General features: G+C 49.4%; 1 protein-coding gene across 1 annotated transcript; it reads left to right on the forward strand.

Moving 5' to 3' along the window:
- The first annotated feature begins 778 nt into the window (after positions 1 to 778).
- Positions 779 to 10471, forward strand: LOC122482076 (centromere protein S-like). The gene is made up of 5 exons (XM_043578550.1): positions 779 to 928; positions 3524 to 3647; positions 4517 to 4550; positions 7998 to 8064; positions 10042 to 10471. Exons 1-5 carry the CDS (start codon positions 878 to 880, stop codon positions 10189 to 10191), a joined length of 426 nt encoding a protein of 141 aa, XP_043434485.1. The 5' UTR covers positions 779 to 877; the 3' UTR covers positions 10192 to 10471.
- Positions 10472 to 13881: the final 3410 nt, after the last annotated feature.

Raw genomic sequence — 13881 nt, forward strand, 5'->3', positions numbered from 1 at the left:
TTAAAAAAATTAGGGGCCCTGGGGCGACTGGGTGGCTCAGTTGGTTAAGCGTCCAACTCTTGATTTTGGTTCAGGTCATGAGCTCATGGTTCAAGCCCTGCACTGGACTCCGCCCTGATAGAGCAGAGCCTGCTTGGGATTCTCACTCTTTCTCTTTGCCCGTCTCTCTCCCTCTCTCTCATAAAGAAGTAAATACATACATACATACATACATACATAAAAATTGGGGGCCCTGGGGCACCTGGCTGGCTCAGTCGTGGAGCACGCAACTCTTGACCCTTGAGGCATCCTGAGTTAGAGCCCCATGCTGGGTATAGACATTACTTAAGGAAAAAAAAAAAAAACAAAACAATTTTTTTTTAACTGGGGACATTTGCACTGCTGATGAGTGCCTTAGCCTCGGCTGTGTCACCTACTCACTGCGATGCTGAATGGACAGCAATCCAGCATTTGCCTGCGTCTGACTCGGTGACACTACTGTTGGTGACACAATTACAGAACGTTGGTGGATTCTGCAAGGTCTACGGAGCTTACGGCCCCACGTAACTCACAGTAAAGAGTGCCGCCCGACAACGCTGTCCCTACACACAAGCGTTCTTTCCAAGGGCTCGTGTGAGCCGCGAGCCAGGCGCAGAGCCGAGCGGAGCCAGGAGACCTGGACCGCCAGGTCCCCCCGCGCCGCGAGGCGGGAGCTCGGACCGCTGCGGACCGTCCCCAGAGCGGCCGCCAGGGGGCGCGCGCACACGGCGGCGTGGAACTTCGCGCTTTGTCCCCTCGCGCGGTCCGTCTCCGGGCGCCGCGGCGGGAAATCCGACGGGCTCCTCCCGGCCGCCGCCTCCTACTGCCCTGGCGCGCCTGCCTGGGTCGGCCCGCTGAGATGGAGGAGGACGAGGCGGCCGAGGAGCAGCAGCGATTCTCCTACCAACAGGTACAGGAAAGCCGGGTCCCGGCCAGGCTGCGGGAGGACGGCGTCGAGCTGCTGGAGAGGGAAAGGCCCCGAGGCCTGGCGCTTCTCGGGGCGCGTCCCCCGGGGCGGAGGGCGCGCTCGGGCCGCGTGCGCCTGCGCCAGCTGGGCTGCCGCGGGGGGTGCTGGGAGGCGGTATCCTCGGTAACGCGGGTCCGAGTCGCGCGGCAGGCAGTCTCCCTTCTCAGGGGTGTTGTGAAGATGGGGTGTGAGCATTTGGAGGGGATTCAGGCCAAGCACGGAGCCCGATGCCCGGCACGTGGCCGCCGTGACGTGCGCTCTCCGTCCTGCAGACGCGGAGACGGCCTGCGAACCTGGGTGCCACGCGGGCCGTGCGGTCCCGGAGCCCATCCTTCCCGGGTGGGTTCCGGTCCCGCCTCCGCAGCCCGAGGGTCGCTTCGGCTTCGGCGCTGCGCGAGCCCCGCTTTCCTGTTTGCAGAATAACGGAGTAACAGTAACCCCCTCCCAGGGGCGGCCCTTCCTCTAATCGCCCCGGGAGTTAGTACAATGGGGCAGGGTCGCGGGAACCAACCGTAAAGCCCCAAAGAGATAAAAAGCCAGAACCAGGGCGGTATCCTCAAAGAGGGGGCACTCAAGAGACGCGAAGGAGCTCAGGGCGCGGGAGTTCCCTCCTGCCAGTGTTACACTTCAGCTGTTTTACCCACCGCCTGCCTTTATTTTGAGAAGTGTAAGATTTCAGGAAAAGTTGGCGAGAATAGTCCACTCTGCAGCCGTATGCTCCCCACCTGGATTCACCAGTTGTTAGCACTTGGCTGTGTTTGCTCCTTTGCTCTCTTTTTTTCTGACTCATTTGAGATATAATCACAGATACCTTGACCCTTTCCCTGTAAGTTTTAATACTTCATAGTATGCTCTCCCGACCACAGGGGTATTCTGCATAATCTCAATGATCACACTCAGCAAATTTAATACGGATAAAATCCTATTATGTAATGTTCGGTCCACCTTTATGTTCCCGGTGTTCCAAAGCAGTTTTTTTTTTTTTTTTTTCTAGTGGTCTTTTTTTTATTTCACCCAGGATCCAGTCAAGGAACATAAAGTGCATTTAGTAATCCTGGCTCTGATCTTCCCTGGACCGCTTGGTTCTCCATCCTCTTTTTCCTGACATTGATGGTTTTGAAGAGTCCATTGATGGCAAAGGTGTAGCAGGAGATAAAGTCTTTGAGAAGGGAGCTGGCCTTTCCATTTTTGTATTCTCAGCCCCGAGTACAGAGGCTGGTTCTCAGTGCCCAATAAAGAACCAGAGGCTGGTTCGGCATGCTGACGAGATGAGTAAGGCTGCAGAGCTGGGCTGAGAAACTGGTGAGCAGGTTGAAGATCCCACCATTCATTGAACCAGCTGTTCTTGGCATTAGGTAGGTGGACGGTAGTGAACAAAACAGACAGGGTCGTGCCCTTGAGGAATTTAGGGTCTAGTGGGTTAGCGTGTGCAGCATTGCAGAAGGCAGTTGGCCCCATCCAAGAGGCGTACAGAAGGAGGAGAGACATTAAAAAACTTCCTGGAATGTTCAGAAGGCTTCCTGTCCTGTTCCCGGAACCTCCCCCTGCCCCACGCATACCTAAAAAAGATGACCTGGGAAGGTCTTTATCCCTCCCCGGGTGATGGTCCCTTTGTCTCCTGCCAAAGGCCTCAACTTCCTAGTCTTGTGACCTCTGAAACTAAGGAAGGTAGTTGCCCTTGCTTATCTGCCTGGCCTCTACCCGGGTCCCGGGTCCTCGGTCCTCGACCTGGGTTTCTGCGGTTCCTCCTCATCTTGTCTCAACTGTGAACACTTGCTGGTAGGGTTGATGCTGTCTTGGCTTCAGCTGTCCCCATGTCCAGTTCAGTTCTGTCTCCACCATAGAGGAGCACACCTAGGGGCACAAGAAGTTTGCTGACATGAGACTGAGATCTTGGCTTAACTTTGTTTTGCTTCTTTGCTCCTCTGCATGGGAAAGATATGTTACTCAGTATCTAAAAGGGTTGCTAAGGAGCAGTGAGGGTCCTGGCGAGGTGGGCTAGCAAGCCGACAAATCAAGGGAGGCTCAGCCGCGCCCGCACAGGCCTTTCCCAGCCAGTCCTGAGCGTTTGTCTTTTGTCACACGCAGGCCCGGGGCTGGCAGAGACTGGCTGCAGGGGGATGGCATCGCCTCCTTTTTCGCTTGATTAACCCCTGTCTGGTTTTTCGTTGTTCCTCAAACACCTGGCATGGGCCTTTACTCAGTAGGAACGTGGTCCCTGTTCGTGGACTACCCGAGTAAAGTCACGCAGATACTTTGCAAGTGCGAGTCCGACTTTTCTCCCCACTGACCTGCCATTGTAATTCCTTATCTTTACTTGACCTAAATCATAACCATTAACTAGGAAGTAATGTTTCTACAAGCCACACTCCAGAGGGCCTCATTAATTTATTAGTACACTTGAAAAGTCACTCAGCCATTATGGAAAGTGCTGAAGGAAGGAAGCGCAGCAGACCCTCTCCTTGGTCTTAATTTTCCAAGATGTGCAGAGCTCTTCTTTGCAACCTTACCCATGAAGTATTTTGATTTTCGCTTCAGAGGCTAAAAGCAGCCGTTCACTACACTGTTGGGTGTCTTTGTGAGGAAGTTGCATCGGACAGAGAGATTCGGTTCAGCAAACAAACCATTGCGGCCATCTCGGAGCTGACTTTCCGGCAGTGCGGTAGGAAGCCATGGCCTTCCTGTAGGTGTATAGGCATCCCAGAAGTTGCTTTTGCCTGGGAGAAACGTGTGGGTGGGTGCCCTGGCTTGTCATCCCAACAGATGGAGAACGTGATCATCAGGCATTATTCGTGAGACAGTTCTTTGCTGTAAAATTCAGATATTTTATGAAAAGAACTTTTTTTTTTTTTTCCTGTTGCCTAACACTGGGTATTAACACCTTTGTTTTATTTTTTAAGCTGCCTGGAACATTAGACATTCAATTTTTTACCTCATTGCTTTATAACATTTTTATGTCCACGATGCCATGGTTTATTTGACAGCTGGGCTTATGACATTGGTATCTGCTTGACGTTAGAGAAAATTAATGTCCTCTCAAGCCCTAACCTGTAGCCAAATTTAAGATTAAAGGCCAGTTTCACGAAAGGAAGGGTGTAGCCACAATACCCCAATTATGACAAGGAGGCCATAACGAATAAAACTGCTAAAGGCTCTGGAAATGCCTCCTCTCACCTTTTATTTTTATTTTTTTTAATTTTTTTTAAGTTTATTTATTTTTGAGACAGAGAGAGACAGAGCATGAACGGGGGAGGGTCAGAGAGAGAGGGAGACACAGAATCGGAAGCAGGCTCCAGGCTCTGAGCCGTCAGCCCAGAGCCCAACGTGGGGCTCGAACCCACAGACCGTGAGATCATGACCTGAGCCAAAGTCAGACGCTTAACCGACTGAGCCACCCAGGCGCCCCTCCTCTTGCCTTTTAAAGGGCTTGTTGCATTAGTCACTGTGCTAAACGTTCCGAAGTTCTGCTTTCCCTCCTTCTGAAATAAGATTGAGATCAGGGTAGCTAACGCACATCTTTTTCTCTTTCAGAAAATTTCGCCAAAGACCTCGAAATGTTTGCAAGGTGGGTAAAGAGGCTGGTTCTCTGATGCTGTGTGCATTCACATCCCATTTGTACTCTCCACCTGCTGCTGTGTTTCAGGCGAGCTGTATGCAGTCTGTGTGTGCGTGTGGATTTTCTGGAGGCTCATCTCTAGTCATGATTCTGCAAGAATATCGCATCCGCTTTAATCATGTCCATTCAGACTTGATTTGGCCTTTTTTTTGTTACGTCTTCGAAGCACTTTTTGTGCAAGAACCAGAGCCGTTCACTTGGTGGCTACAAAGATGTGCAGGGCAGCCCCGGACGGTGAATGTGCAGGGTGTGTGTGCTTTGCAGAACGTTTCCGCGGGACGGTGCGCGGGGGAACCACGGCGCCCGACACCCACCCCGTCCGCCTGGCATTCACCGCCTTTGTCACCAGCGAGACATACGCTCCCTGAAAAGTGGGTGATTTGCTCTCAGCTGGTAAGCTTTAGCTTTTACAGGTGATTTACGCTCATCTCTTCAATTAGGACCTCAGGTAATTGAAAACAATTGGCAAGGAATTGCTTTTATGAAGCAGTTTGAATGACTGAGGCCGGAAAGGGCTAGAGCTTTCTAATTTGCTAGCACTTCTGAGTTGGTGCCAGCCTCTTCCGTACCCGGCGCTTTTCACCTTGCTCCCGTTAGCTCTGTGTTGCTCGGGTGAATATTTTGAATGAATTAAAGCAGTAGGTTCTTGGAGGGCAGACTCTAAATCTTTCCCATCCCTACGTGTAGGAGTCCCTAAAAACCGCTTAGCATCTTCGGCTTGGCCAACAGGGCTAAGATCATATTATGGGATAGTCATAGCTCATGTGGTTTATTCTTTGTTAATACGGGTGGTGGCCCCTCTCATGGCGCCCATTATCTCCTGTCCCCCGCCCGCAGCCCCCTCGTCTCCTGTGACACCCATTTATCACCTTTCCTTGCCATTTCTTTCCTTTTTTTTTTTTTGAAATACAACTTTTTATTACAAAGCGTGGCACAGAAATGTAAATAAGTAAGCAAATGAGTATTTAATTTGAACATGAAGATTATCGATAGAGAGTAGGGTTTCTCTGCCTCAGCACCGTTGACAATTTGCACCAGATCATTCTGGGTTGTGGTGGGGACTGTCCGGTGCACAGTAGGGTGTATATTGACTCCTCTGACCTCTCCCTGGTAGATGCCCGTAGCGCGGCCCCCCGTTGTGACTTTTCTTGCCATTTCTGTGCTTGCTGTGGGAAAAGACCACAAACGTTTTTAGATGCTTCTATAAAAATACTAGACATAAAAACGAAATTGGAAATATTTAGCATTGTAGTACATTGAGCTTTCAGGCACTCTGTGTTTTTATCACTACATCAACGGGTTGATTTTTGGGGCGCCTGGCTGGCTCCCTGGTGGAGAGGGTGACTCTTGATCTCGGGGTTGTAAGCTCAAAGCCCCATGCTGGGGGCTCTTAATAATAAGCTTAAAAATAAGCTCTTAATAAAAAAGTGTCAGGGGAAGGACTCCCTAACTCTAACCATGCTTTAAAAAAAAAAAAAAAAAAAAAAGGTTGATTTTCTTTTGCTGGGTACTTGGTGAAGGGGGGGAGAGTGTTGTGTTTGTCACTTAGACCGTGAGTTCCCCAGGGAAGGACATCATGTAAGTCGAGGGGTCTGGGTAAAGGCTCTCACGCTGTTCTTGTTTAAGTGAGCGCGGCAGAGACGTACTGACCAGGAGGTGCCTCACCTTCCACGTGTCTGAGAGTGTCCCACAGCACCCTGCACGCTCCCGCCACCCTCTGAACCCTGAGCCGACGCAAGTGCAGATTTTCTTTGAAGACTCGGCCTTTGTCTTAATTTCACACTGATCTTCATAATATTTCAGTTTGCCGTCATATAAAAAAAAAATCCTGTTTTAAAGTTTATCATGGGGTGAAATTGATATTCCCAGAAGGTTAGCTTCGTTTATCCTGTGGCTTTGTATTTTCCCCGTGGCCACTGTCTTCTAGAACTGTGAGCACCACAAAGACTCAAAGGGTCTGTTTCAGGCCAGCCTAACTAGTCTAAATAGGCTGGCTGGGAACTTAAGCCATATTTGTAACATTGTTGCTCTGATAAAATAGTGCCTACATTTGAAATAGTTTGCCTGTAAACCTTGGCAAGTTATCTCACAATTTAAGTTGTGAGTTTCCTTTATTTAGCTTTGCAATCTCTAGTCACCTCATATTGTCAATGTGTTAAAGATGTAACATCTTGAAGAAGATAGATACTGGACAGTGAATAAATTCTAGGAAGACTTTGGGAATAGTCTTTACAACCTGTGTCACTAAAAGTGTCATATGAAACGTCGCTGTGTAATCTTCTCTGGAGTAATTTTCTGGAGTCAGAGGTTTGATTTAGGAGAGTCTCTGATGTGCAGCGGCCGCCATCGGATATACCTGCCCTCACCCCCCAACCCATTTAGGGAAGTGGTAACTTTCAGGTGGTGCCAGCTAACTGGCGGAGTAGTGGGGGGAGCGGGGGTCGGCGTCCTGGTGCTCGCGGCCCGCTAACTAGAGGTCGTCTCCTGGAGTGACACAGTCGGCAGAGGCGGCCGTGATGAGATGACGCTTGATGTCTGCACATTTAGCAGGATGGGGGGGTTCGGCCAAATACAGAGTAGAATTTCCGTGTGAGTTTATCGTTAGCGGCGCGGGTACCCAGTGAGGACGCTGTGTGTGCTGGTTGTTCGGGACACGCGCCTACTTGTTCCTGTGTACACACTCTCTCCTTATTTTTGGAGGAAGTTAGAAACGGCAAGAAGGGGTGTAACCAGAGCAGTAGGTTATTGACTAGAGCTTATCAGACCTATCAGTTTACCTATTGGAGCCAAGATACGAGGACTGGAATGAGAATTGGAGTCCAAGTTGTGAGCAAGACACAGACCCCAGTTGACAGGATGTTCTTTGTTCTAGCCAGGCTATTGTGGGGGGAGCGCGGTACCTCCCTGGTGGGGGTGGGGTGTTAGGGGACATCCGTGTGAGCTTTTTCCTGTGATTTCACCCTTGGAGAAGAGCCTCGGGAACTTGTATCTTTTCTTTGTTCTTCTCCTTAGTGTCTATTAGGCGTAGGCAATCTTTGTGTTGTGAGACTGTGCCGTTTTCTCTTTCCACTGAAAGTGTGCACATATGTGCTGCTTCCTCTTTCTGTGGTGTTCACTGTGACCGTGGTGCTCAAGCAAGTCCCTGCTCAGGCACCCGGGGCCTCAGGCAGAGGTGGACAGATGGGCTTCTGTTTTCCTTAGTCTCTTTATTTAATTGGTATCTTGGCTAAGTCACTTCACTCGTTTTTATGTCATGGTTGCTTAATGCATTTAATTTAAAAAGATGGGCTACTTAGAGATCCTTGCCGGTTTGGACTCTGACCATGAACTTTTGGGTTTCATCAAAATTTGAAATGATACTAAACATTTTGGTGAATTGTTCTGCCCTTTCTATAGACACGCAAAAAGAAGCACAATTAACACGGAAGATGTGAAGCTCTTAGCCAGGAGGAGTAATTCACTGGTGAGAGATGGATTTCTTTCCTCACTCCCCTTTCCCATCAGAATACATTATTCCCAATTAATCACTTGCAGCCATGAAGCGATTCCCCAGGGCACCTTGCATTAAAAACGAGAGATGGTTGAACCATTCAGGCCTGCCCGTAATTTATAGTCTCTCTTTCATCATGATGGATCTCGCTAAGCCAATTTGGAATTTTCTAATCAGCACTCTCTGGGTTTCATAATTTGCCTTTTTCGTAACATCTCAAAACTTTGGCCCCGCCTTTCATTTCCAGCATGATGTCAGAGACAGACCCCAGGCTAGGGTGTATGGAGACAGTTCCATTACGGTGCCCGCAAGTCTGATGGGCCAGGTATGGAAGGAGTGTCCGTACGGCTGGGGCGGGCAGAAAACTGAGCACGTTGTCTGTCTTTTCAAAGAAATCTAGAAGTCATCTCGACCAGGCCCTCCTTTTACAGGTGATGCTGTGATGATCATCCCAGGCCAGTGGCCCAGGGCAGATCCAGGGCATCTGTGAGGTTTTATGACCTAGTTTAATTCCCGCAGTAAAAATACTTTACTGTGAGCTCCACCAGGGCGGGGGTTTTTATCTCTGCTCCATCTGCCGTGCCTAGAATAGAGCCTGGCGCACAGCAGGTGCTCAGCAAGTAGTTGTTGAATGAGTTTGTGTAGCAGTTGACAGTTTACAGGGGACTTTTATAGATGTTATTTTACATGTATTATTTAAACCTCACAACCACCCTCTGAGGGTCTTTAAGAACAGGATTTATTAGCCCGGTTTTACAGGGGAGGCAGCTGGAGTTCAGTAACTTCCCAGAGCTGAAAACGAAGCTCTCTGGTTGATAGCTGAGCCCTAACCTTCTGGCCCAGGATCTAGCGCTGTTTCTACCCGGCTCTCTTTTCCCCCTCTGCTCTTCTAATATTCTCTCTTTAAAGTTTAAGTCAAGGTTAAAGATGATGCGATCCCTAAGGAAAATAGCTAAGGTGACTGGTGGTGCTGTGTGTCAGTGGGAAAGACGCTCCTCTCTGTCCGTAAATTCGGTGCGGGTCAGAGCTGTTCGTGGTCTGTTTCAGTGGGCAGTTTCTACCTTTTGCAAAGGACTGGTCAGTGCCAGTCACCTTAGAATATTAATTGGGACGTTATCTGTTTATTGCACATTTGTTTACCTGCAAATATTATTTTTATTTTGGACTCTTAATTTTTTATTTCATCTGACAGGGTTGCAGCTAAATTTAGGCATTTGACGAAATGCTCCCGGAGGGCAGGGACCCCGTGTTCTGTACCTTCTGCCCCTACTATCTGGTGCATAGTAGCACTCAGTAATGTCAGTTGGCTACATTTAGGGGGGTGTTGGCTGTACTGGGGTTGGTGTAGAGTATATTTAGGACTGGCGTGCCTTCTGCAAGTTCCACTTTTTTTTTTTAATGTTTATTTATTTTGGGGTGGGGAGGGGCAGAAGGGGAGAGAGAAAGAGAATCTGAAGCAGGCTCTGGGCTGAGTGGAGGGGCTCAATCCCACAACCGTGAGATCATGACCTGAGCCGAAATCAAGAGTTGGACACTCAACTGACTGAGCTACTCAGGCGCCCCAAGTTCCACATTTTAACTCTTCTGATTATTCAAGGAGCTCCTTCCTACCTGTTTGGTAGGAGTATGGGCAGCAATCGGTTGATTTTTGTAGTTGATTACTTCTTCCAGAAAAAATGGAAGGAATGTAACCTAGGCTTGTTTCACTCTAGGAATGTAACCCAGGCTTTCACTCTAAGGAATGTAACCCGGGCTTTTCCACCCAGATTCTTAGGGTGGGAGTGGTTGGGAGGGATGTAGATTCCCACTGCCTCCCCCAGACTTATAAAATGGCACAACCAGATAATGTATTTCTTCCTCCCTCCCCCCTTCCTCCTTCTTTCCTCCCCCTTCCCCCCTTCCCCTTCCTTCCTTCCTTCCTTCCTTCCTTCCTTCCTTCCTTCCTTCCAGCTAAAATACATCACAGAGAAAAGCGAAGAGCTTGCACAGTTTAACTCAGAACAAAGAGCAAAAAAGAAGAAGAAATTAGAGGAAGAAAACCAAAAACCAGTGGAGCCAGCAGAGGCTGCAGCAGCAAAAAAGGACAATTCGAGTCTGTAGCTGTCACTGGCAAAGGCAGCCTTTAGCAGGGAGGGTTGCCAAGAGCTTGCGTTGCCACAAAGGGATTTTCCAAGGGATCAGTAGAGATTAAAATAAAAAGGCTAAGAGGCTTGCTGGGCTGCTTTCTCAGAGTCATTGGCTGCCAAAGCTGGTGTCAAAGAGACCGGAAACTCTCCAGCAAAATACTCCCGTCTCTCACCCTCCACTAACACGGGAGGGTTTGAGTGGCAAAGATTGGAAGTTGTATCTATTGCTAATAAAGTTGTGTCAGCAGCTTAAATGTAGTCAGTTTTTTCAAGCAAAAATGTTATTCTTCTGTGTAATTTTTCAGGCTGACAGTCCCTGAAAGATGAATACAGCTCTATTTATTTAGTCCTTTTGACCACCAATATAGCTTTCAAACCTGGGTCACTTGTGACCACAAGGTAAATGTGATATTTGGAAATTGTGTTACTTTTTACAGATGATTTTCTCCAGAACACACTTGATGCAACTTTTCTCTGGGTTATTTTGTAATTTAACTATGGTTCTGTGGGCCGGAAGTTTTGCTGGAGAGGAAAACCTGGGCTCTTCCCAAACACTTCCGTGTGTCGTGCTCTGGGTCAGTCTGTGAGGGCTGGTCCTCCCAGGGGCCCAGTTCCGCTGTCTTCTCTCCGGGGTGTCTGGGAGGCCCAGGGTGCGCATTTCCCCCCATGGGGCAAGAGGGGGAAGAGGAGGGGCAGCGTTTGCAGAGGCCGTTCTGTGCGCCAGGCTGCCCCGGAGGCGTCCCTAGGACGTCACCGCATTTTCACAGCCTTATCAGCGTGGATCTCATTATCCCCATTTTACTGACATGCAGACCGAGGCTCGAAGAGGTCAGCCAGCTGCCCTGCTCTATGGATCAGAGGCAGTGTTCACGCTGGGGGTGCTGACTAAAGAGGGGGCAAGAGAGATCAGGACACACGTTCTGGATAGAATTTATACCACCCGTACTAAATATGAGCAAAAGACACCCCAAAGTTTGGCTCTCAAGGGGTGGTGACGGGCTGTGGTCACAGCAAAGCACTGAAATCAAGCTTCTTGGCATCAGGCTCTGCAAAGGACGAATTATTTCATTTCTGGAAACGACTGTGTGTCACGTCGGAGAAAAGGGAATCCTAAAGCGTTCCATACTTAGGTCGCATTCCCTCCCAGATCCGTGTGTGAGCAGCTTCATTTCCGGAGAAGCTCTCTGGAACTGTGCGTCAGGAGAGGTCAGACACCGGACGCCATGGACTTTCCAGAAGTCCACAGACTTGGATTTGCATCCTGGGTTTGCAACCCTAGTGGCCGTGTGACATTCTGTGGCTTTGTGTTCAAGTGCAGTAGGGTCCCCTGTACCTTGCAGCGAGGTTGTAGGTGACAGGAAGAGGAAGGGGGCAGCACTGTTACTATGGGTCTCGTGTTTATGGATCTCTGTAGCTCTCGAAACCCGGGACGCTCACGATTGGAAGTGGTGAACTCTGTGCGCCACGGGCGTCCTGTCTCTGGTTACATACAGGCTTGGAGAGGGCACCTGGGGGCTGGCATGGGTGTTTTGATGGGAAATTTTCTAGCCAGATTGTAAAATTGACTTGACGTTCACGTAATCTTTTGGTTTATTTCGCATCTTTAACGTGTGACCTGCTTATACTGCAGGTGAGTACATTTTTCAGGGCTCACAACACAGGAGTCGACAGACTTTGTAAAGAAGAGCTGACTCCATTTCCTGTGTTCTCTTGAGCTGTCTCTTCTCCACTGCATGTTAGATGGGGTCTTGTTGACTCTGGAATGTCCAAAGTGATGCCAGTCATCCTGTGTGAGTCTGTCTTTGGGGACACGTGGCGGAAAGGAGTTGCAGAGGGCCCTGTTTTTGTGAGCTGGCTTTCTCAAGTGTCCTGGAACCTCATCTGAACTTTAACCTATGAGCCATTGACCAGATGATGAACCGTGTAAAGAGGCTCATGTCTTTGGAAGGAACGCGTCCTGGAAACACGGGCAACTTAACATTTCTAGTACCTGTTGTCTTCCTTGTTAACACCAGTTCCTCGAAGAGCTCGAAATGAAAGGTCTTGTGTTGATTTGTTATTACTGAAATTAACTGGAGCCAGCGAACTTGGAAAGCATCCCTTTCCGCACACAGCAGCCCCTGGAATGCGCCAAGGGTCGGCCCTGGCTGGTACACAGCTGAGACCTTAAAGCCTGGATGTCCCAGGAGGGTTACATCGGGACACGCTTCTTTCCCGTTACTGAATTGTGGAATTTATAAAGAGGCGCTAGGGGTCATTTAGTCCAGTCTCCTCACCAACAAGGAACTACACAGGAACTCCAGAGACAGCCCTTCTGGTTATGGGACACTCACTATTACAAGGTTCTTCTGTGTACAGAGAAAAGTCTTTTCTAACTTCTTTAAAATTTTTTTTAATGTTTTTATTCATTTTTGAGAGACAGAGACAGAGTGTGAGCGGGGATGGGGCAGAGAGAGAGAGGGCGACAGAATCCAAAGCAGGCTCCAGGCTCTGAGCTGTCAGCACAGAGCTCGACGTGGGGCTTGAACTCATGAACTGAGATCGTGACCTGAGCCGAAGATGGACGCTAAACCGACTGAGCCACCCAGGTGCCCCTAGTCTAACTTCTATCTGGGTCCTGTTCTGCCGTTTAGAATGAGCTGTTTTTGTTTTTCAAGTTTTTCCAAATAATTCAGTACTGAGTTCCTTTTTTTTTTTTTTTTTTTTAACTTTTCTTACTTGTTTGTTTAAGTAGGCTCCATGCCCAACGTGGGGCTTGAACTCAGGACCCTGAGATCAAGAGTCCCATGCTTTACCGACTGAGCCAGCCAGGAGCCCCAGTCCTGAGTTCCTCTTACCCAAAGTTCCCATTCTACATCTTTTCCGAAACACATACTTGCAGAAGACCTTAGATTACCAGCTCCCTGCGGACAGGCTTTGGGCTGGAGAAGGGTGATCACACGGTAGGCACCCTGAGATATTTGGACTCTGGAGCGTAAGGGGTGCCAGTGGAGTAGGACTGAGGAGATCTCAATAGCGGTTCTGAACACCAGTGTCTGCTGTGCCTTCCACTTGTGCTCGGTGGGTTATTTGCTCACCATGACGCTGTGATGCGGGCGGTAGGCGCCATTTTTCATCCCCATGTCACAGATGAGGAAACTGGGGCCACAGAGGGGCTAATTGAATAGCAAAGCCAGGATTTTAGTCTTCAGCTGTCACCTTGAAGACACGCTGCCACCTCCTTGGAAACAGTCAGTACTGAGATGACACGTGGCCTTCCTCCAGCCGCCCCACGCGGTCCTCCCCGGTGCACTTGCCGTTGCCCCGAATGTGCTTTCATTTGTCGGCTGTGTGTCCTGCCACCCCGCTGGGCTCTAACAGCGCTGCTGGGGTGGGTGCGGGCTGGGTCCTTTGTCGTTCTGCGTACATGCTAGGTGCTCGGAGTGTTTCATGAGTCCATCGAGTAAAGGCTGCAAAATAGGGGCGCCTGGGTGGCTCCGTCTGTTGAGTGCCTGACTTCGGCTCGGGTCATGATCTCGCGGTCTGTGAGTTCGAGCCCTGCACTGGGTTCTCTGCTGTCAGTGCAGAACCTGCTCGGGATTCTTTCTCTCTCCCTGTCTCTCTGCCTCTTCCCTGCTCGTGCTTTCTCTCTCTCTCTCTCTCTCTCTCTTAAAACTGAATAAAC

The sequence above is a fragment of the Prionailurus bengalensis genome, chromosome C1 (genome assembly GCF_016509475.1).
Source record: "Prionailurus bengalensis isolate Pbe53 chromosome C1, Fcat_Pben_1.1_paternal_pri, whole genome shotgun sequence".
Classification (NCBI taxonomy): Eukaryota; Metazoa; Chordata; class Mammalia; order Carnivora; family Felidae; genus Prionailurus; species Prionailurus bengalensis.

What these genes read in the sequence shown, in the direction of transcription:
- LOC122482076 (XM_043578550.1), top strand. Translation starts at nt 878, where the DNA reads ATGGAGGAGGACGAGGCGGCCGAGGAGCAGCAGCGATTCTCCTACCAA. An exon ending in GCTGACTTTCCGGCAGTGCG is followed by an intron (nt 3,648 to 4,516) that starts GTAGGAAGCCAT and finishes TTTCTCTTTCAG; the next exon opens with AAAATTTCGCCAAAGACCTC. An exon ending in GACCTCGAAATGTTTGCAAG is followed by an intron (nt 4,551 to 7,997) that starts GTGGGTAAAGAG and finishes CCCTTTCTATAG; the next exon opens with ACACGCAAAAAGAAGCACAA.